Genomic DNA, 22,982 nt, shown 5'->3' with positions numbered 1-22,982 from the left:
GGTAGGGTAAGAGATATTAGTACTAAAATCAGGAAGTTAGTTTACCATTTGGTAATCTTGAAACAAGAAAAGCAGTTGCAAATTTTAAAGCAATTGTAGCTATTTGTCAATGAAAATAATCCACCAAATTCATAAAGCAAATATTTAGATCGCTACATTTGTATATGAATTTTTTCCTTTTGATTTTTTTGGCAGTCATTAGAATTTATTTATGAAACTGTTTACTCTTTGACGAGATTTTTTATGCCGTGTTTTATATATGTCATTTTGAAAATATCAAAAAGCCATTTTTTTCTGGCAATTTTTTTAGTTTGCTCTTTTTTTTTTCACTTTCACTATTGCGCCCGCAGTCAACAGCATTGGTCATTTGAATAATTTATGCGTGCACTTCTTCCGCCATGTTGAAAAAGAAGAGACGACTTCCTCTCTGTAAATGGTATTTGTGTGTTTCGTGTGTCATTTTGGCAAAATTAACCATAGAATAACTCGGAAATGGATGACAATGCTAGGGGAATGGCCTCAAAAATACTCTGTGATTTGCTGAACATTTCAAAGGGGGACAGCGCGTCTGCAAACTGTGAGAATGGTAACATTGCTTACAAATTCCTAGTCTTTACTGTGTCTTGAATTTTCGATTTCTCCTTCGTTTCTGGAAGGCGGAATTTATCTCCCTCAGGCTGGAAAATAATAGACTTTTTATGAAGCTAGTTAGAAGACGATTAACTCAGTGCTTAACTGCAAGATAAAAACTTTTAACAATTAAATTAAGCTATCTGCAAGTTTGTAGCTAGTTTAGTTTATATTCCGTGTAAAATTAAAGACAACTTGTAATTTTAAGTTTTTGCCGGTTTTGGCGCGTATTTTTCTTCAAGTGGAACTAGCTAGGTTTAAGATCCAAACACCAATACCTCTATTTTATTATTATTAATTTTCAATAATGTGTAATTAATTTGTCCTTACTGCTGGTTTTCAACAAAGTGACAAGACAGCAGCCATGCTGGTGGACAAAACAATAAAATTCTCCTTCGCAGAATTTGCACATAAAAAGAGTTTAGTTCCCAGTGGAGAGAAACTCTTTTGTTTTTGTCCACCAGCATGGCCGCGGTGACGTCAGCTGAAAACCAGCATTATTGTCTCCTGTCACGAGTGTTTGAAATGCCTTTGCTCTCTCAGTCATAAAAAATGTACTTTGCATCAAATAATCTTGTGAGACTGATAAAGAACTCAGGCCTCTCATCTTTTTAAAGTAATTGCAACCCTTGATTTAAATTGAACTCACTAAGCTGTTTTGTCTGTTAACATTTTGGCATATCTTATTTTACGTCCCCTCATCCCATAGTGCAGGCTCCTAGTTTGCCTTTCCCCTTTCCGAATCTCATATGAAATAAAAAAAGATGGCCAATTTTCACTTCCATGTTTCTTTTATGGATTGTATGTCAACCGATGTATCAGCTGACATTTCGGTCACCTGTTGGTCGACTTATCAGATGCCATAATTTATTGGTCAAGTGTTGGTCAAGTAGTTGGCCAGTACAGTCTATTGGTTGATAGTTGGTTATTACTTTGCCATTGGATCACTGACAAATTAGCGACACTTGGTTGTTGTAACGGTTAACTAGCATTTTGACATATCTTTCGATATATTGGTCAAGCCTTGCTCAAATCTCAGTTGAGACTATATGTACTGCGTGAGTTTGATATGAAATATTGGAAGGTATGAGGGTGGTTAGTGACTCTGTCTTGGGTGTCATTCGAGTGGTATATCGGTTCTGCTGACCGACTCTTGACCGACACTCGACTGACACTCGACCGACATAGCAACCAATGTTGACCATCGGTCGTCTGAGATGCTGCTCAATACTGTAACTCAGTCGACAGCCCCCTATAAGACACATGCTCCTCTTTGATGTATCCTGCCCCTCCATCAACCTAGATCATGCATCCATATGTCCCAGACATCCTTCTGTAACATTTATATGAAACCTATTAAATTCAAAATCATTATCACCTTCACTTTGCTTCTCCTTTTTGTTTATATGTTGGTCTACATATTGACGTCAGTACCTTTTGTCCCATTAGATAATAAAGTAAACAATGATACAGAAAGACAAGGGAATGGTGAGAGAGATGTTGACGATTCTATAAGGTATGGAGTGTAGAGCTGCTGTATGGCCTGCGTATTCTCATAACCTGTAGATATTACCCCACGTGTTCCAGTTAATTTTCCTTAATCAAAAGCAACCATTCAGAAACTGAAATGTGTACTGAGAGAGATGTTGCCAGTTACCTTGGTACCAGTCCTGTCAATGCTTGACTTCACTTACTCGTATTAGTCATTAAATTGGTATCTGATTCATATGCGGGGATTTTCCCAACTTACTGGCACAGTCTAAGAACACAGAAACACCTGATCATCTAGGAGTTTCCAGTCCTTACTTGATTATTGGAATGTCTAGGGAATAGCTGTCTCAAATTGTCTGTTTTTTTGTCTTACTCAGCTGCTTAGTTTTACTAAAATACTACTACTACTACTACTGCTACTAATAATAATGATAATAATTAATAATACTGTTATTCTTTCTGTAGTGAAACAGCCTCAACTGAAAGTTCTCTTTCTCCTCTGAGAAGGGTAAGAATCATTCTTTGTAAATTGATCAAAAGATTTAGTTTGTAACTCACTCATATCATTCTGTAAAGCTATTTATTAAATGAATGAATCAGTGAAGGTGCAATATGATGTTAATACCATGTTCTGATTGGCCACCTGGGCAGGCAGGATGGGCCCATCTCACCCCGCTCAGGATTTCCCGTGTTGGTCTTACAATAAAAATTGCTCTTTTTCGCCATTATAATAAATCCTTTATTGACCAACAATGAGGGACAAAAGTGTCTAGGCACTTCTATAAAATAGTCCATTTTTGCTTAATGGACTTATCTAACCCCTCCCCCTGTGTACCCCCACACCTCCCCTCAAAATCAGTTTTGTAGTTTAGACCCTCAAGTCTTCTTTGACTACAAACAACATTGATTCAGGGGTAGGGGGACTTATTTATTTATTATTTTATTTATAGGGTAGAGGGACTTACAGCATTTAAACAGATTTAGATGATAAGTGAATGAAATTGTTGAGAAATGCGTGCCTTTTAGACAAGTGTCTCAACTTCTTTTGTCCCTAATTGTTTGAAATAATTATTATGAAACTATGTTTTGCGGCTTGATTTTTGACTCTGATGAGTTTTGGGGTGATGCCCTTGCTTTATGGGCCAAATTGTTTATGAACAAAAATTTGCAGTAGTTTATGTACAATAAAATGTATGAAGCATATGTCATTACTCATTCTTGTATTGCTGTGCACGTCCTTGATATGCTGTGGAGTTGAGGAGAGGTCATTTGTGTTATGATCACTGCTGTTGCTGTGGATGTAACCTTTTTACAAGTATTCTCAAAAGTTGAAAAATGATGGAGACAGAGAAAATTGATCTGGTGAATGATTAACTTAAACAGGGGAAATACCCTATTTTTGACATTGTGCTTGACAACTATTAGGGAAAGAATGTGGAAAATACAGGGACCTCTTGATTGTTGGGCCAGGGAATTGTTTTGTTCTTGACTCTGCTCACTCTAACCATACACATAACTGCTGTAATCACATTAGCCTAGATAATCAAATTAGTCTTAACTAAAGATATTGTATTTCTCCATGCAAATAGTCAGTATATTCCATTGAAGCTTGCAGGTGGCTTGACAGCTAAAACGCACATCATCTACTTTACAACACCTTTGGACATTGTCTATGTTCTCCCTTCTGCAAAGGGTAAATTCATCACAGAATTGACAATGAATTTGCACTCTGTTACAGGGAAAGGAACGCATGTCTGATGTGTCCACGTCTGACAGTGAAGGAGTTAATTCAAATATGTCCCTTGAACCTGTAAAACAAGTCATGTAAGCTGCATTTTTAATGTGCTTTTTTTCTGATGATGAAACTATTATGCTCCTAATAATACTGTCCATTATACGTGACATTCTTTGATTTTATGGATAATTGTGTCCTTTTTTTTTCTGAAGTCATTTGACGGGGAATGATAGTGAAGGAAGCAAATCAGTTTATGGCAGTGATGTAGAAATTTTAACCAGACAATCAGCTGCTTCAACAACATCAACAGCAAGCAATAAGGTAGGGCTGAAAAGTACTAGTGTCAAACTATTAATATCCTATCCAAGGAGAGTTGCTGTACATGTATATGCTTCATTCTGCAATTTCTGAATACCTTGGGTCACTCATATGCACCTATAAACATGATTGTCATTGACGTTAATGTAAACATTAACCATATTAACCACTTGGCCTAAAGGCTGTTGCTGGGGGCTGGTAATTTTCGCTGGCTACCATGAGCATGAACTCAGGGCTTTTACTAAGGGTGCTTTCCATTTGTCAGAACTGACCGGCCGAACCATTCCCGTCGTAATGAGAATTTCACTATTGATCAAAACTATCCATCCAGATCAGTCAAATCCTAAACAGTATGCAGGAAGGAGATAGTTTTTCAGCAAAAACCCTCGGAAAAAGCCGATAGTTAAAATGACTGGTCCGGCAATGGTCCCGCCGGCCAGTTCTGACAAATGGAAAGCGCCCTAAGATTTTAATTTGCTGGGGATATGCAATTAATTAGTAGGTGGGACTTGAACAGCTAGGAAATTCTTTATGTTCCTTTTTGCTTTTGTTTGTCTCTCAAAGTAGCTGGGGGTCGTGCTCATAGTAACCAAGGGGGAAATCTCTGGCCCCTGGTCCTCAGTGACAACCTTGTCTGAACTCCTGCTACTTTCAAAGGAAACAAAAGACAAATTAAGCCCAAAGAACCTCATATTTAATTTAATAACTGGTCAATCCCCCACCTACTAACTGCATTATGCTTGCAACTTGAAACCTTAGTGCTAGTCCTGTTGGCATATATTCTCAAAAAAGGTAGACTTTTTTCTGCAGAGGTGCATTCTCTTAGTACTTCTACAGAAAGTAAAAATCCAGAGGTGGGCTTTTGGCTTTTTATTACTTTTAGTCCATGAGCAATGTCCTTTTTTAATCCTTTCACTACTGGGAAACTCTGAAACTGAAATGGAAGAAAGAATGAACTTTTATGATCAGATAGGTTATTTTTTTATGGTCACACCTCAGGATTTGGCCTTGCAGACTCAAAAAGGGAGAGCTGCATTTCATTTCCTCATAATTGACTGTGGAAACTATTAATGGTTAATCTTGTTTGATTCTTTGCAGATTAAGTTTAATTCAATGGTGAATTATGAATGGGAGCTTAAGTACTACAGAGGTTGTTTGATAGCTGTTAGCAGCAAGTGTATTGCCTACGCTCTTAAAGGTACATACTCCATAATAATTCCAATATTAATGATATTGTAGGCTTTATTCACTGTATTGAAGTTTCTGTATATTTGTTATTTTTGATGCCTGCAAACGTTTCTGACAGGTCGTCAAGGATATGTTGTAAGGCTCTTGAACCCTGAAACAGCTTCTAGGACGCTGATTAAAGGATTTGTTGGTACGATCAGTGAGTTGGCCTTCAGTCACAGAGACTCTGACACTCTGGCTTGTGTTGATGAGGGTGGTAATGTCTACATCTGGGTCATTCACGAGGAAAATGGAAAACTTGAGTATCCTGTTGATGACATGTTGTTTACATCAAAATCTTATTTCATTATTATCGTAAACTGAATTACATTTGGGAATTAATTTTTATTTTTATTATTAACTAATTGAAAATTCTCTAGGGGAAAATGTGGATAGCTTTAAGCCCATGCAGGGAGAGTGCAAATGCAAAGAATTTTGCTTACAAACGAGGCTTGGATTTAAAACTTGCTCGTGTTACGTAATCATGCATATGGGCCCTTTGGTCAAATCCCGGATCCTAGAAAACAAGAGTTTGAGGTATTATTTTTATGATGACCTTGACCCTGTCCTAAGATACTCAGTAAAACTTCACATTAAACGTCCTGCTGGCACTCTCTGTGAACATCACAGATTGGTATGGACTCCATATATGGTGGATACTGAGGAGCAAGAAAGAAACACTGAACCTTCAGGACCATTAGCTATCACACATAATAACCAGGTAAAACATACAGATCACATACATTTGAACTTGATAAAAACTTAACGTTTAAATTACAGACAACTTTACCTGATCTGGACACTTTTTTTCAAATTGGAGAAAAAGCACCAGTGACACTGTCATCAAATGTCGTTAATAATTCAGAGAACAAACCAATTCACGCACCTCCCCCCCTTCCCTCTATTCTAAGTCAGGGTGTTTGTTGTTTGCTACAGGTTAGTTCAAACAGCAAGACAATATTATATTCAGGGGGTGGAAGAAGGAAAGCTTTATTTTCCCCTTTTGAAGTTGGCAGAATGTCAGAAAGGCCCTTCAGTGAGGAAAAGGTTTAAAGAGCGGCGTTTCAGTGAAAGTGTCATATCCTTCCAATTAGAATATCCTTTTTGTCCCGAAAAGGTTTTTGTGCATCATTATATTTTCACATTGGTTCTTTTAAGCTACCTGCTAACACAGATAGTGGAAAAGAGACATCAGGATCTTGCTTTTTCTAGGTGGAAGTGATAGACATTGACACTCTGTCTCAATGGTGTGGACGAACAGAAGTAGCTGTCGATGAAATAAGGCAAGGAGAAGGGTATTTGGAAATCACCGATGGGCACACAAAGGTAGAGTAATGTGTTAAAATGAAATTCTGGTTTAACCTGAGAATGGATTTTACCTTTACATTTTAAGGCTTCTTCACTTTAAACAAAATGTTGTTTATGCACTAGATAAAATACAGGGGTGGATCTAGGGGGAGGGCGCAGGGGGTGTGCACCCCCCCTGAGATGACCTACAGTTTTCTAATACAACTGGTATTCTGCAAAAAAAAAAAAAACCGGGGTTTATTGGTGTTGAAGTAGAGCAAGAGACGAGTGCACCCCCTCCTAAAAAAAATCCTGGATCCACCCCTGAAATATGAGTAGAGATATGTATGCCTGTGGGCTTTTACAGTGGTGAGCCAAAGGCAAGCAATAATACTGTATAGCCCATACAGATCTGACTCAAATATTTTTATCATACTTGTGAAATGAGACAATCAGTATCAAATGTTAATTGTACTGTTTAACATTAATTAATTCGTTAATCCAGTAGTCAATTTTTGAGGTGTAAATGTGACTCAAATACTACCTTTGGACTGGTCACAACTTTGTTGAATGATAAATGAATTATTTGACTTCTTAATTTAAATTTACCTTAGCAAATCACTGAGGGTGCTTTGTCTCCTGATGGATCAGTACTCGCAACAGCCAGCGAAGATGGCTTCATCAAATTTTGGCAATTGTCTGACAAAGTAGAGTGTATGCATGAATTTCAACCACACGATGGCTTACCATTGTCGTGTATGGTGTTCACTGATAATCAGTTGTCGCAAGATAAAGAGTAAGTGAAAGATTGAATGTAAAAAGAAGTGACAATACTCGTCACAAAACATTGAAACAGACACCATTAATTTTGTCTTGAATTTTCTGGAAAATTTCTTGCAAACACTCTTCACTCCTTTGTTCTCAGATGTGTTATTCTCCTTCCGCAATGTCAAGCCACAGGTTTAATTTTGGGGCAGTGAGGCCCAGTTCAAACGTTGATCTTTTCATGTATTGTGACCCAAATGATACAAGGTTAATGGTTCATTCAGATGTCGAACTTTGTTGGTCAGACTCAATTCATTTTCATGATGTTCAGTGGTCTGAAATGTTTAAAATGCCATGTGGGCTACTCGATCTTTTCACATGGGTCGACTCAAATTAGACATGTCAAACTTAATTAATTCAAACGTCAATCTCTTCATGTACTTAATGTGAATGGATTAGGTTCAGCACATGAAAAGTGGGCCCAAGATGACTGTAATGTCCAAATCTGGCAACCTTGGGGAAGAGATAACAACACACAATTAAGTGTTTCAACATTTTTGACGAGTGTTGTAGTGCAAAGACATGTCATAAACCCTGAGTAGCTTGATCCCTTACGTGAAAGTGAAAGCAGTTCCTCAGGATAGTGGCTTGAGTGAGCAAATCAGGCAACTGAGTGAGGGAATAATGGATACATTGTAACTTGTGGCAAAGCAGGGAAATTGCCCTCTCAGTCATTCACTTTCTCCATTCCTTGTGAGCCTTGACTCAACGATCTGAAAGAGGACTGTCTACAATCTACCCTTAAAAATGGTAATAAGACTGAGCAGAGTCCAATCATGCCAAACAAAATCAGACAAGAAAGGAACCCATTCATGTGCAAATGTCCAATCACAGTGCCCAAGATGGCAGGTCCTGTCAGATTACTCATAGCCATGATGCAGATTGACCTATTACACTGTCCTATTAATGCTGAAATCATAGTTTCTGATCGCCATCCAGATTTGAGAATTTTGTTTTTGTGGTGATTGTGATTAGTTACTGTTACAATGAATGGCAAGGTAGTCTCACTTGGTTGTCCAGGCTTGCATGAAAAGAGGCCTGAAAATATGCATTTCTTTGCGTTCGTAAAGTTTTTGTTACTTCAGAAGTAATACTGTTTCTGAATCCATCAAACGTTTGTAACATGTGACACAGTACAAGCTTTATTATGACAGAGAAATGATCATAGTGTTCCCATCAAGTATTTTTGTTTATTGGTTAATTTATTTTGTTTTCCTCATAGACTCCCAATGTGGAGATTTTTGATCACAGGAGCTCAATTTAACAGAGAGATTAAAGTTTGGTGTACAGTTACCTGGTCTTGCCTACAAACAATAAGGTGATTAGGCTGCATTTGTTCTTATGAAAAATTGTTTTGCATGTTTTTCTTTCTCGACTAATCTGCTGTTGATTGATTGTCATTTTTCTGTGTTATGTTTAGATTTACATCTCCTGATGTTCCAGGCTCAAGGTAAGTCATCAAAATAGAACGTAATTTGACTGTGGTCGGAGAAGAGAATAAAAAGTTTGCTCAGTTCTGCAGCCCAGTGAGAATGTTTTGCAGTAGTCAGCAGGATAAACTAGAGTAGCAGGCAGCAAAGGGTTTAAGCTTGTTTGATTTTTGTTTTACATTATTAAACTTAACTGTTAAAAGGTATCAAAATAATATTCCATTGGAACCAGCAAAATTGCCAGCTGCTGGCTTATTTTGAGTGGTAAAATTAACCCATAAATCTGTCTGCCGTCTGTCGGTAGATTGTTGACAGACAGTTCACTGACAAACAATCAACAGCTCTATATGCTGCAACAACTTAAAGCTATAGTTCAGTGTTTCAAAAAAAAATGTGTTGACATCAACAGATTGCCAACAGATAACTGACAAGTGGCCAACAGTGAAACAACCATCGGCCAACACTATTTGGCTTAAATTGGGAAAACTGTTGGCCAACTGTTTGTTATTTTTTGGCCAACAGTGGGCTGGTTGTCAGTTGACTGTCAGTTGACTGTTGGTCATAGTCTACCAGCAGACAGCCAACAGATTTTTGGGGGAGCTGTTCTTCCATTTTACCTCCTGAGTGGCATGGATGTGTTACACTAACTTGTTAAAGGCGTCTTTGTTAAGTTTACATGTGTTCACAACTTGTGTGCAATGAAGATTCTGAGGCATAGCTGTGGTACTAATATTAATTAATTTTGTGTTTTCTGCCTTATATCCTTTAGTTCAATCAAACACTCATTTCTGAAAGTGAGTTTGGACCTGTCAGCCTCTTATTTAGTTGTATCGGATGTTATAAAAAAGGTAAGAATATAGAATAAATTCCCCCCTTGGCATCTCAAGTGGGAATGGGGGAAGCGAATTTCCATATAAAAGCGAAGTGGATGAAAATGTATTTTAAATTAATGTTAGCAAAAAAATTTAATGTTCTTAAACTGTGCCTTTTACTGTACTCAAATGCATGATATATGTATTAACTGACGTGAAATGCTTTGTGAAATACTATAAATCATAGATTGAAGGTAAATTTAAATATTCATAGGTCATCGAGGTATTTCAGAGTCCATGCCAGAAGTGAAAGTGTGTTGTTATTCTCTCTGACTTTTATTACCAGGTTCTTTACGTATTTATGTTCCATCAAGACTTTGAAGAAGGCCAAGCACACGTCACATCAGTGGCAGAATTCCTTCTCACTCAGCCGCTGCTAAGCTTTGTCGTTGGCCAAGTCAAACGCTTCAAACTCAAATCAAATGTAGAACAAAATGGCGAAGAAAATGGGGATAGCCATGTTGATGATGACATTCACGCGTCACATTTAGGGCTGGACGAAATAGCTACTGGAGAAGATACAGGAAAGAAATTTGGTGTCCAGTTACAACTGTTTTGTATTCAAACCAAGTAAGACTAACCCAAGTTACTTACATCATAGTTATTTTGGTGTCACCAATAAAATAATACAGTTGTTTCTCTTATACACATTGCATGTTCTGTTGAAAAAATAATGGATTGTCACTGGAATGAAAAAGTTAGCAATACATAAATTTAAGGGTTTTGATGTGAAGAAATATCGTAATTAACAACCCTGAAGGTAAATTTTCTTAAATACCAGAATCTTTTGTTCTGAATTTTTTTTTTACCCCATAGAAGTTTTTTCTTGGCTCAAAAACATGTTACAAAAGCAAAAATCTACAAGAAAAACATCAGCAAAAGATGGTTGTTCTCCTACCCCATGAACTTTGAATGACTAAATAGTTTGTAATTTAATATAATGGTTCAGTTGCTGATTTTCATGTATTTGTCTGGAGCTCTCTGAAAGCTGGCTTACTATCAATCTCTTCAACTGGGATGAAAAAACAGTAAAATCAAAGAGGAGACCATTATAACAGCCCAAGACATTCAGTCTCTTACTTCAGAATGGCAGTTTTGTCATCTGAATCAACCATCACGAAGTCAAATTGTGACCTTGAATTTTGTTTTTGCCCTTTCAGAGCAATGCAAGAACTGCTAATACACTTCCATCCACAACCGTCAGTTCCCCCACCCACCCCTTCCACATTGTCATCACTTACAACCACAACAGGCCAATCTGGTAAGTACTTTGTTTTTGTTGGTATCTTCTTAGGATGCATTTAATAAAATGAAGGCTAAATGACCATTCAGTTCTAGCCTATCATAATAACAGAGTTACATTACAGTGCGTAGAACCAAATCTCCGTGTGTTTCTCTGTGTTGCAGACACCATTGTTGGTTCCCTTTTTTGTTGTTGTATGGGTATAGTCTAGTGACCTCTCAGTGTTTTTTATCAGCCCTTTCATTGCTAGAGTAAATGATGGAGTCTTCCAAGGGTGGCTGTAACTATTGTGTCTATGAAGGAAATCCTACTTTGTGACCATTCAAATAAAAATCTCTTTGGCAGTACTTTCACATGGTAATATTTGTTTTGTGTAGCATTTTACAAGATAAATTCTGAAATTTTGATAAAATTTGACTTAAGCCATTTTTTTAGAGTAACTGGGTTAGGTCATTTTTATTTTAGTTTTTGTACCATCTGCAATACCATAAATTTTCACTGGCAATATTCTGTTTTTGGAGGCATCATGACAGAAGTGACCAGGTCTCATATTTGAACTTCCATGCACTGACCTTTTTACCAACACAGACACTACCACATGAAACAAAAGAGGGCGTTTGAATACCTGCATCCTGAAGACATCATTACCACCAGTTCATTAAGTTAAGCGTGAGTGTAGGGTGAATAATAATTATGTTTTCTCTTTCATGTAGTTATCCATGATGCACTGTCTGACTTGAGTGGAATAGAAACAGGCTCTGAAGCCAGCACTAATATTGAAGATCCCGAAGATAGTACAGATGGTCCAAATCCAGTTCGCGCTAAGCTGATCACACCCGAAGCCTTCAAAACTAGTGCATCTAAAGGCTTACCTCAGTCTGAGGTTAAAAACAGCAGTGGCAGCAGTGTGACCATGGTTTCTGGTCTGAATAATTCACAGGGGTCAGTTGATGAGTTGCTTGGTTCATCAGTGTCATCTCGACTGTCTGACACTACTATCAGGTCAAGTAATTCAGCAACACCTCAGGGGTCTTTTGCTCAAGAGAGTGGTATTCTAACTCCCACATCTTTACCTCTTCCTCCATCACCAACTGTTATGGGTGCACCTGACCCCAGTTCTGTCCCAATTCCAAACTTTCGTTCTAGTCCTCGTGGGGAGACCAGCCCTCAGTCGTCGGTCAAAGAACCTGTTGTAAATAGTGAAACTGAAGCTCTTGTTTGCAGTTCGGTGATTCAAAATTTAGAAAATGGGTCAAGTGGCTCCAGGGGCACAGCCCTAAAAGATAGGAGTGCAACAGGGAGTCCTGTCGGAAGACAAGTGGATGTTGAACAATCAGCTGATGATGAAGCAAAGGATGAAGGTGATGAGGAGCTTCCAGAGTCGCAGAAACCAGAGGCTGAAATACAGGAAGAAATAAATGAAAGGGAAAGAAAATCTAGTTCAGGTTCAAGCACAAGTGAAAGTTTAAGGCCTTTATCTGCTAGGGCGGCTGAAGGAAACCTGATAAGTTTGGAAGATAACATGAAAGGCAAAGAAGATGACGTTCAAGCAGATGGAGAAGATGCTTTCACAGATGACATGCTGATGGAACAGTGGGAAATGAACGTTGACGATGAAGCAGTTCCAACTGGACGAGAGAGTCCCGAGTCAGCCCATGCACTGCCTGTCAGCACTCCAGTGATGCCCAGTGCACGGAGAAAGCAGCCTTCAATCCACACAAGGTATCAGCTTAACCCTTTAAATGCCAAGGGTGACCAACATTTATTTTCTCCTAATAATAAATAATGGAGCTCACTTGCCCAATGTAGGGGTGTAGTGTGAGATTTTGAAGGTGTACGCACGCAGGGAAGAAAAGTTGTAGTGCCGAAGGTGGTCTAACCTAGGGGGGTCTGGGGCATGCTCCCCCTTAACGTAGGTTCTCGGAATTGCCATTTCCATCGTTTTCCGCGAGACATTTTCATGAAATTAATACACAGGAAAATGCAGTAGTTAGTTGTTTATTTTACAAATCTCTAGTGTTATCGGTAAGGTACAGTGTTTACAGAAAAAAGGGCCAGTGATGCCATCAGAATTATGGAATAATAAAAGGTCAAAGAAATACTAACACAAAGACACCAATATTGTTGGAAAAAATGTATCAGTCATCCCGATTTAATGATGAAAAAAGGCTTTTTCAGGGAATAAAAAGCATATAAAGTTTTCCATATTTTGTGACATGTAAGCACGGGTGTATGTGCGCATATGGACACTACGCTCCTGCAATGGGCACGTGTCCAGGCAAGCCATCTTCAAACTAAATCAGTAACCCTTTAAGCCCCAATATCCACTTACAAATTCTCCTGACTGATCTCCATACATTTCCTTAAGGAATTAGTTGGGAGAATTTGATAATTCTATATCTTTTCTGTTGGTGATGTATGGATGTTGTTAGGAGAAAATTGATGTTGATCACTGTTGACAAGACAAGCACTGAAACAATGGCCCTCGGTATGCATGTGAGAGGTGCTTGTTCAGAGGACAAGATGGAATTCAAGCTTTTTTTGAGTCCTGCTTTTGATTCTTTGGATGATTTTCTAAAACGCGACCATTCAAATGAAAGCTCTTTTCCTGTACTTTCTCTAGTGTGCTTGTTTTTTGATAGACTAGAAAATGAAATCCTGGATTTCTTGTGAATATGGGTGTGCATCAGTTTGATATACGTGTTTCTTAAATATGAATTATTATTAGTGAAAAATTTCATCGCAAATGTTTGCAAAATTTATCGTACCGTAAATCACAAAGCAGCAAATTTTCCCAACATCTTTTTTTTTCTCTTTTGATTTTAGTTTCGTCTCTACTCCTGTTTCTGCACTGGACATTCCACCACAGCCCATTCCAGGAAGCAGTGTGGTAAGAAAGAACTAACAACTTATAGTTGAACTCCATTAAGCGGCCAGTAATCAAAATCCCAAAACAATTGTTAAAAACAATAGGAAATTAATGATGAGGCTGTCGTTTGTGGCAAAAATTAAATTTTATAAAGAGCATTCAATGACTGTTTCAAGGAGCAAATATTCCCAAGTAGAAAGTTCATGAAAGGCTTTAAATTTCAGCACAACTTTCCATTTTTCTGAGCTACCCAGAGTTTTTCTACGTTACCCTATCTAAGGTTTTTGGAGGTTGTGTTTCTCATATTTTATTACCAAGATATTAGGTTTATAGATTGTTTTCACTGTCACGCAACAAAGAGTAAATTGGTAACCATCCAGTGGAAGAAGCCAAGAAAATGAAATGTTATAAAGGACTAAAATATAAACGATTTGTCCAAGTTTCAGGTCTTTGTGGCCCACAGTTTCTGAGTTATTTGCCGAAACGTTTCATGCACCTTTGTAGAGCTTTGTATGGAGATGCCATATTGGTGTACCGTTTTGGTCCACCAATATGGCCGCCAGAAATCAACAAAAGCATCAGGAGTTCACTTTTTCTATAAAAGCTCTTTCTTTTCACTCGAGAAGTAGTATACGTGCGCATAAACATATCTTCTAATACTTGAAATGGTTATACTGCTGAAAATCAAGAGGAGAGACTTTTTTCAACGAGACAGCATTCCTATTTTGGTGTCATGCACTATAAAAACTCGGAAGTTCAAATTGCTGTATTTTCGAAATGAAATATGCTACGGGAATGGAAACTTGTACAAAGATTTATTTTTTGTTTATCTTCAACCAAGTGTAAATAAGAATTCGTAACACCTCGCTATTTTGACTTTACAATTTGATGACGTCACTGTGAAAACTATCTGTTTTTTAAAAAGGTCTGCTTAAAATATCGCTATAAATACCAAATGTCCCCAAGAATCATCCTCAGAACTTTCGACTATTTGAGACACTTCTGATTCATCGGTATTTAAAAACATTCGGTTGTTGGGTGCCCCTGCTTTTTATAGCCAGCTACTAGTAAAACTTAACAACAATGGTACATGTACGGAACTGCGAAACAAGTTCCTTTAATGACTCGTTAATTAAAAGTCTGTCGTCTAAATGTTTTAGGATAATGGTATCTTGTCATCCATTGGTGAACTGGTGAGTTTGGTCAAGGCCCAACAGAAGGACATACAAGAGCTTCAACAGCGGCTGGACCGATACCAAACTGCCCAACAGCAGCAAATGACAACAGTGTCAAATGAGGTTCAAATGATTGAAGAGAGAGTGTCTGGCAGACTACAAAGGACTCTTGCTGACTTCTCTAAAGAGGAATGTATCCTTCATCCACTGTTCTCTTATAAGGTTTCCAGGACTACATTTTCGACACCTACTTCAGCTGTTTTGCTAGAGGGTATTCTAGTCAATGCCCCAGTTGTTCAGAAGATGAATAACGCTATCCACCAGATAAATCTCTATCCACTGGTTGGCGAAATTGGTGTCCCCAGTACTTATCCACTGGAAAGTGATTTATCCGGTGGATAGTGCCATCCAGCTTTTGAACAAACGCGGCTAGGAGTGGGGCTTTTAAGCTATGATGGCAATTTTTGCTGCTTTTGTCAAGACACTGCATTTCTTTTCTCATTTTGTGATCAGGTATATTGCTCATTCATTGAAACCCTAGGAACTTTTGTTTGCTTTGTGATCAGCTGCTCACTGCATAAATTACAGACAAGGCTAACTCAACAGTCTTAAGTGAAAGACGCACTTCCCAAAATAAATAATACAACACTGCAGTTTAGGGAATAGCAAATTTCCTTTTCAAAATTAGCGCTGGACGTATTTTCATCTTGTTAAAAAGTTTGTGTGTTTAAGAGTTCTGTTCACATGGAACCACCTTATCCGTCTGAAAATTGAGATGCCTAGCCAACTATGGCCTAAAGTTCTGTGTGAACACGGCGAAAATATTAAATGGTCCCTTGTTAAGGAGGTGTCCTGCCAAATTTTTAGCCAGTCGAAAATTCGCTCCGATGCCTTGTGAACGTAGCTTGATTCATGGCTCACAATATTGTGCCAGTGATATTTCACCAGTCTTGCTTTCTTTGATAGATTTTTATCAGTTTTAAGTTCAAGGGTTTCCAGAACGGTTTTGGGAAGATACTTTCTTTAACCAACCTCATAGCCCAGCGTCTAGATAAAGCTCTACGCGAGAAACATTCCGGAGATAAGAAAAGACAGGAGCAATTGCAGAGCACATTATCACAAGCGCTAACTACAACCTTGTCAGGAAAACTGGACAAAGCAGTGAAAGCTGAAGTTAAGAGTTCTGTTGTACCTACAGTACAAAAAGTATTGAACTCCATACAGGAACAACTTAATGGTACACTGGCACAGGTGGGTAATGATCGGCTAAGATGCTCCTGAGGCACAGGTAATCCAACCCTTCTTCACCCCATTCAGAAAGGGCTCGAAAAAAGTCCCGTACCGTAGTCTAGGACGAGTAGATCTTCTAGCTGGGCAAGTTGCTCCCTTCCGCCCTGGCAAGTTATCCCCTAACAACTTTAACTGCGATAAGCAAGTAGTTGGCCCGGGCAAGAAAAATTGTGAGAGCTGCTTACCCAAAAGATGTGCTGGAATTCAAGATTTTTTCGAGCCCTGGTCTCTGATAAGGAATTCAACTTTTTTTCGAGCCTTCGTCACCAATTAGGGTAATCACAGTATGAATGGGAAAAAAGAGGAGACTTCATTAAAAATGAAATACGGAAACATAGTACTGTACAATAGTACTGGCCAGGGGGTCGGGGGTGGGGGCTTTATTCTGAACTTACCAGCTTCGAAGGAACCCGAAAGCAACCACTGCATGTAAGAGATCTTCAAACCTTCGCTTTTTGGGTGGCTGCTTGTTGGAAGTTCGACTGTATTACTGCTTTCCCTTGGTTGGAAACTGGTTCATCCCTACATTATGTTGTAGATGCCCCGGCATTTATACCCATTTTGCACTGACTTAAGAAAAGACAACGGGGGTTCAGTTGAGTTCAGTTCTTTTTGTCAGCAATACACTTGTTATGAACGATTTAGTATTCTTCATGTCGCGAGTTTGGGGTAAAGAACAAGTCTAAGTTACAACGGGATTCATGCTATCCCCCAAACAACAGTGTGGATGCTCTTAGCTGTAGCCTGCAGTGCAGGTGTTTAGGGGGGATAGAAAAGAAAACAGCACAATTTTCTACCCCTTCCCCCCCGGTCCTATCCACTTTTTTCCCCTTTCACCCGAATGAGTGCTTTTTGTTATTCCCCCAATTTTGCTCTGCTTCAAAAATCAAAGATGGCTTCTGCAGACAAGCTGAATGATTATTCACCCGAAAAATTATGCGTGTACCACAGGCTACCTAAATGCAGAGGAACTCGTGGTACACCAGGCTATCTTGTAGTAAAATGTGAAGTAATCACATCAGAAATGCTTATTTACGATAGAGCCTTTCCCTGTAGCTTTCTAGTTTAGTTATATCCCTGCTAATTTTGGTTTTCTTGATAGAAACTAACAGCTGCCGATGCTGTTTTGAAGGAGGGTATTGCAAAAATGGTGAAAAGCAAGGTATGATATGCAAGAAACGAAACACGTTTGGACAAAAGCGGGATCATTTTACGTTTGTGTGAAACTGTCCACCTACCCTCCCCTAAACCAACATTAACACTTAGTTCTTACATAGGGCAAAGTGTTGGCTTAGGGAAGGGGTAGTTGGGCAGTTTCCCAGAAACGTAAAATGATCCCGAAAGCGGTCAGTTTATAAACAGATGGATAATGTGATTCTTACTATTGCTTTTTGTGGTTTTGTGAACAGGGTGTGGTCGATGCAATAGGTGGTGCTGCAGCCAGTGCTTTGCAGGGCCCTATTCAGGTCACTTATCGTGAAGCATTCCAGAGCACCATCCTGCCATCCTTCGAGAGGGCCTGCCAGAGCATGTTCCAGCAGATCAATGAGTCTTTTCATAAAGGAACTCAGCAATGTAAGTTTTAATCTGTTCTGCAGTGATGTTTATTGCGTTATAATTGTGCAGGTTCAATCCCTTGCTATGTATGACCTTCAGTTAGATTGTCCATTTGAAAAACCTACTAAGATACTGGCATTTGCTGAAGGGAGTGTTTGACAGTCCCAGCATCGACTGTCAACAATGGTTGCGACGATTGGTTGTCTTTAGGTATTAGAGAGCTTTAGATTCTAAGACGAGAACGACTACGAGTGCAAGATTTTCTCAATAGTAAGTAGTGCTCGCGCGTGAACCAGCGTCATTTTGGCGGGAAAATATGGTAGCCGTCGTCACTCTACTACGAGTTTTAGCGAGAGTGTCGTAGTGGCGGGAACAAGTTATCAAATGTTAGAAGTTTTAGCATTTTGCAATCGGGAGAGGGCTCAACCTCCTTCAATAACGATAACAGTGCTAAATTTCTGGTGGAGAAAAATTCTGTGAAGAATTCCGGGGTGTCTATAATTTGCGAATACGCGAAAAAACTTTCAATCAAATCTCGTACTCGTAGTCGTTCTCGTCCTCCTATCTAAAGGTGACCTCATTAAAAACCAGTAAATACAGAACGTATTTTGGTCAGTTCTGCTATAGCCTGTTTGGAAGCACTTTTTCTATACCGGTTATAAGCCCTCTTGAATATACGCTCCACTGTTTATAAGCCCTCCTCAAACCCCGTACGACGATATATTAGCCCAGGGCTTATAATCGGCAGTTAACGGTTTCACATTCTTATTACAGACCTACAGCAGGTGACGACTGCATTGGATAATCGTAGAAGAGAAGAAAGAGAATCTGTGAACCCTGTTATGCAGCAGCTAGAGGCACAGACCAAGTCATTCCAGGCCATGACAGAGAGACTATCATCAAACATCATGGCTGACTTTGAGGTCATGTTACAGAAACAGCTCAGTTCATCAATAGAAGGGTACGATGGTTTTAGGATAATGTGTTCTGTAAAACGGGTTTGCTACCACCTGTGCGAATCGGTTACAAACTGTTCAGTCTTTAATTGAACAGTTGGGGGCAAAAAGGGTCGACTCCTCTAGCGTTGAGGGCAGACTAATATAGAAGTTACTGTTTATAATAAGTTTAATGACTTTTTTGTCACCTCACCTCAACTATCATCTTTGTGTTTCGTGGCATATAAGGCCTCCATAAAGAATTTCCACTTTTCTGGGTTAGCTGCTATGGTTCTCGTTATTGTGAGGACCCACCACAGCATTCTGTTGATCACTTCAATTCCCTATGCTTCTGGTGTTTGAGATAACAAGGTTTTACGGGAGAGGCTTATCAGCCCTTTGCCCAACCCCAAGTGTAGTAACTTTAGCTTTTAAGTGTAAACTCACCCTCCTTGGAAACCATCCGAATTTTGTTGGGGCAGCCTAGTTTCTCTTTTCATGTGACTGATTCTGAATATTTACCATCGTATTTACCTCAATCTGGAGGACCGCAGAGGATCACACTTACTGTGGTCTCTACTCTTCGACCTGTTCGACATGAGTGGCTTTTAAAATGGTGGATAGTGCTATCCACCAGATTAATCTCTGTCCTGCAGATAACGCAATTGATTTTCGTAATACTTATCCGCTGGATAGTGATTTATCCGGTGGAAAGCGCAATCAAACTGGAGCAAGGAGTCTAAGACCCAGTCGACTTACCTCTATGGGTCATTAGGCTGATTTAGCAACAGAACGGGAACGTCAGTTCACAACGGCTCGCGCAAATCAAACAACTGGCTTGACCAATGGCAGAGCGGCAAATTGGGTACCGGAAGTCGTGTTTAGTCCTTTCTGCGCGCTTTCCCGTCGCCAACTGACGTTCCCGTCCTGTTGCTAAATCAGCCTATTGACTTACGTAAACCACTCCATCACGCCAAGGTGATCATCCCTTCGGATCGGAAATCAGTTTCATACGATGGTGGAATTTCTAATTTCCCTTCGTAGGTTGCGCGAGGAAATATTTTCACGCCTCTTGTCAGAGGTCTTAGCTTCAGTGCAAGACTCGGTTCAAAAGGAAATGGGATTGGGCCTAGAAGGGCTCCGTCAACAGCTTAGTGAAATGATAGCTACCTCAGTGGAAAGCTCCACCCAGCAGGCTCCTGATCTGGCACGCACTCAGGTGGGTACCGGAGAGCAACATTGTAACAGCGCAGTTCCCTCCCCCCCCCCCCCCCCCCCGTTTCCGTTTGCCTTAAAGCCAAAGGGAAGAAGCACAGAAGAAGCCCGGAAAAGGAGCCGGAAAAGGAGAAAAACATTGAATTTGGGAGGGGGGATCGCGACGGCTATTTTTTGCTCATTAGAGTCCGGCTGTGCAGAAAAGAGGACGGAAAGTTCAAGCGATTTGCTAGAGCGGTAGTGACTTGCCGACACCGATCGATTCGAGAGATACGTTTATTTCGTTCAACGCACTGTTGTACAGTTAACTACAGTTAAGAGAAGAGTCCACCAGTCCTTGTTAAATGTGAGCATTGGACAATTCTCTATTATGTAGTTTTTGTCAAAACACACAAAGCGAATCAGCGTGGCTTGGGATTTTTCACGACCACCGGATATGGGAAGATAAAAATGTGAATTTGGGGAAGGGGTGGCAGCTGCTATTTTCTAGCTCGTTCTCGCTAGTCTCCCGCGCCTCTCCAGCTTGGCGAAAAGAAAAAAGGAAATGACTGTTACGCAGGCCACCATCGACCCTCCTCTTACCTCCCCCCGGGAGACAAAATGGGGATATCGTGAAGACATTTTGAGAGTTGAAGTGACTTCGTTTCTCTCTGCAGGTGTTGGTTTCACAGTTGTTGGAATCTGGACAATTGGGCCAAGCCTTCCAAGAGGTATTGGAATTACATTCGGTTTGTTATTGAAATGTTCATGTTGTTTAATAAATGGTGTTGATGAGTATCTTCATCATCATCATCATTACCGTCGCCATAGCAATGGTTATCATTATCATTATACCCTTCACCTATTAGACACCTTTAGATTCGAGGACGAGAACGACTAAGAGTACGAGATTTGACTTAAAGTTTTTTCGCATATTTCAAAATATAGACTCCCCGGAAAGCTTCAATTTGCCATTTTCACCAGAAAATTTAGCACTGTTACCTTTAGTGAAGGAGATTATACCCTCTCCCGATTGCAAAATGATAAAACTTCTAACATTTGATAACTTGTTTTCCCCCCTTCGACAATCTCGCTAAATCTCGTAGTAGAGTGACGATGGTTCACTAAATCTCGTAGTAGAGTGACGATGGTTCACGCGTGAGCACTACTTACTATTGAGAAAATCTCGTACTGGTTTTCGTACTCGTCTTAGAATCTAAAGGTCTCTAATTCCATCTTCACTACCATCATCATCACCATTGTCATCATAACCATCACCACCATCACTACCACCATCATCATCACCACCATCACTACCACCATCATCATCACCACTATCACTACCACCATCATCATAGTCACCACTACTACCCATCACCATCATTGTCTTCAGCTTCCTTACCTTAACCACCACCACCGCCACCATCTCTTCGGAGTCTTCAGTCATCATAATGACATCATCATCGTCATTTTTGACCTTTGTATATTTTGTTGCAGGCCTTGACAGCATCAGATCTGAATATCGTCATGTACGTTTGTGAACAAGTGGATCCTGAGAGTGTGTTTTCTCAGTCACCTTGTCCCTTATCGCAGCCTGTCTTGCTGTCTTTGATACAACAGCTGTCAGTAGATCTTACCGTTAACACGGAGCTTAAACACAAGTGAGTCTTAATAGTTACAAGTTTGTTGCTTACGCAGCAGGACGGCAGAAAGAAGAGGACGGCAAAACGTTTTTGTGTGACAGGGTTGTTACTTGCTTGTTTTGGTGTGTTATACACCTAACGTGACTGTATTTTGGTTTTCACAAAATTTCTGTTCAGAGGAAGGAGACGTTTGGTGGAAACGTTTTTCAAACATTGTTATTGTCACGCTTGTGACACAACGTTTACCATCTTCTTTCCTTTGCCTTCCTTGCGTCCTAATGCGTAAGTTAACAACGTTTAAGGTGTGGTAAAGCATCAAACATAAAAATAATTGGCTTTTGATTCGGCCAGAAACCAAAGGATTACGTAGCTAGATATGGTCAAAAGATGGGGTGTCAGCTAGAAGTAATGTACTGAGGTTATACAGGCTGCGTTCTAACGAGTAAACGCGGCATACAAACTTCTGTTATGGCTTCGGAACACACGTGAACGACGAAAACGATCGTCTTTAACTATCTCCAGATAACTGCTTTCTGATGAGAGTTTTTGATTTAGTTATTTAAGTTAAGGCGACATTGAGTATTTTCATTTCAGACGGTCCGCATTCAACCAGTCAATTGTATCCTTCCCTTCTGTTCAATTGACAGGTACATAGAAGAAGCGCTCATGTCATTAGACACCACTGATGAAGTGACAAGAGAGCACATGCCCGCAGTTCTAGAAGGACTGTGTAAACAGCTGCAGTCTGCCATCCAAGAAGCAACAGGTCCTATGCAGCGTTCTCTTAAAATGCTACAGATGGCTGCAAGATCACTGTTAAGATAACTCAACAAGCAGTCAGTGTTGTGCCACGGAAGCAGAATGGACCGCCCGTGCGGTTATGTCGAGGATCTACCTCAGAACAACCAAGATGAGTTCAGGTCTGAAGAGAAGAGACTGGCCAGCAAGAGGACCACATCCTGTGATGACCAATAATTAATACGAACTAATACGACTAATGTTAAAAGTTAATAATTTTGTGTTTCGTAGGAAGATCTAAAGCAGCTAGACTTCTCAGGACATTTTTTTGCCATGGTTTTCATGTTGTGTTAAACATACTCAAACTGTCTAACCGCGTTAAACTTAATTCAAGAAGGTTTAAGAAAGTTTATAACTGTCTACTAGCTCAGGTTCAGTTACACCACGATATACTAGGTTTTCAAGGCTGTTTTATTTTTGTAACACACTGGTAATAAAGAATGGAACTGAGCCTTAAACTCTT

At 39.6% G+C, this 22,982-nt stretch overlaps 1 protein-coding gene across 3 annotated transcripts; it reads left to right on the top strand.

Annotated features, from left to right (window-relative positions):
* The first annotated feature begins 393 nt into the window (after positions 1–393).
* Positions 394–22,977, top strand: LOC140927499 (enhancer of mRNA-decapping protein 4-like). Of its 3 annotated transcripts, none has more exons than XM_073377159.1 (26): positions 394–577; positions 2,080–2,146; positions 2,587–2,629; positions 3,860–3,945; positions 4,069–4,177; positions 5,273–5,372; positions 5,481–5,664; positions 5,975–6,122; positions 6,614–6,727; positions 7,303–7,484; positions 8,736–8,831; positions 8,934–8,963; positions 9,713–9,791; positions 10,102–10,385; positions 10,976–11,076; positions 11,772–12,780; positions 13,885–13,948; positions 15,088–15,295; positions 16,142–16,353; positions 17,495–17,554; positions 17,802–17,967; positions 18,724–18,910; positions 19,929–20,103; positions 20,756–20,809; positions 21,576–21,739; positions 22,369–22,977. In XM_073377159.1, the coding sequence occupies exons 1-26, from the start codon at positions 493–495 to the stop codon at positions 22,544–22,546; spliced, it is 4,185 nt and encodes a 1,394-aa protein (XP_073233260.1). In that variant the 5' UTR covers positions 394–492; the 3' UTR covers positions 22,547–22,977. The 3 variants fall into 3 exon arrangements, with proteins under 3 accessions (XP_073233260.1, XP_073233259.1, XP_073233261.1); XM_073377158.1 differs by having other exon boundaries at positions 394–586; XM_073377160.1 differs by lacking the exon at positions 8,934–8,963 and having other exon boundaries at positions 394–586.
* The last annotated feature ends 5 nt before the right edge of the window (positions 22,978–22,982 follow it).

This window comes from Porites lutea, chromosome 2 (genome assembly GCF_958299795.1).
Source record: "Porites lutea chromosome 2, jaPorLute2.1, whole genome shotgun sequence".
NCBI classification, from domain to species: Eukaryota; Metazoa; Cnidaria; class Anthozoa; order Scleractinia; family Poritidae; genus Porites; species Porites lutea.
Note: the sequence above shows the minus strand (reverse complement) of the source record. Positions and strands in the feature narration are given on the sequence as shown.

Bases quoted from the DNA above. Each gene is read 5' to 3' on its own strand.
- LOC140927499 (XM_073377158.1), top strand. From the start codon at position 493: ATGGATGACAATGCTAGGGGAATGGCCTCAAAAATACTCTGTGATTTG. The intron at 18,911-19,928 runs GTACGATGGTTT...TTCCCTTCGTAG, and splicing joins CTCAGTTCATCAATAGAAGG to GTTGCGCGAGGAAATATTTT. The intron at 20,104-20,755 runs GTGGGTACCGGA...TTCTCTCTGCAG, and splicing joins CTGATCTGGCACGCACTCAG to GTGTTGGTTTCACAGTTGTT.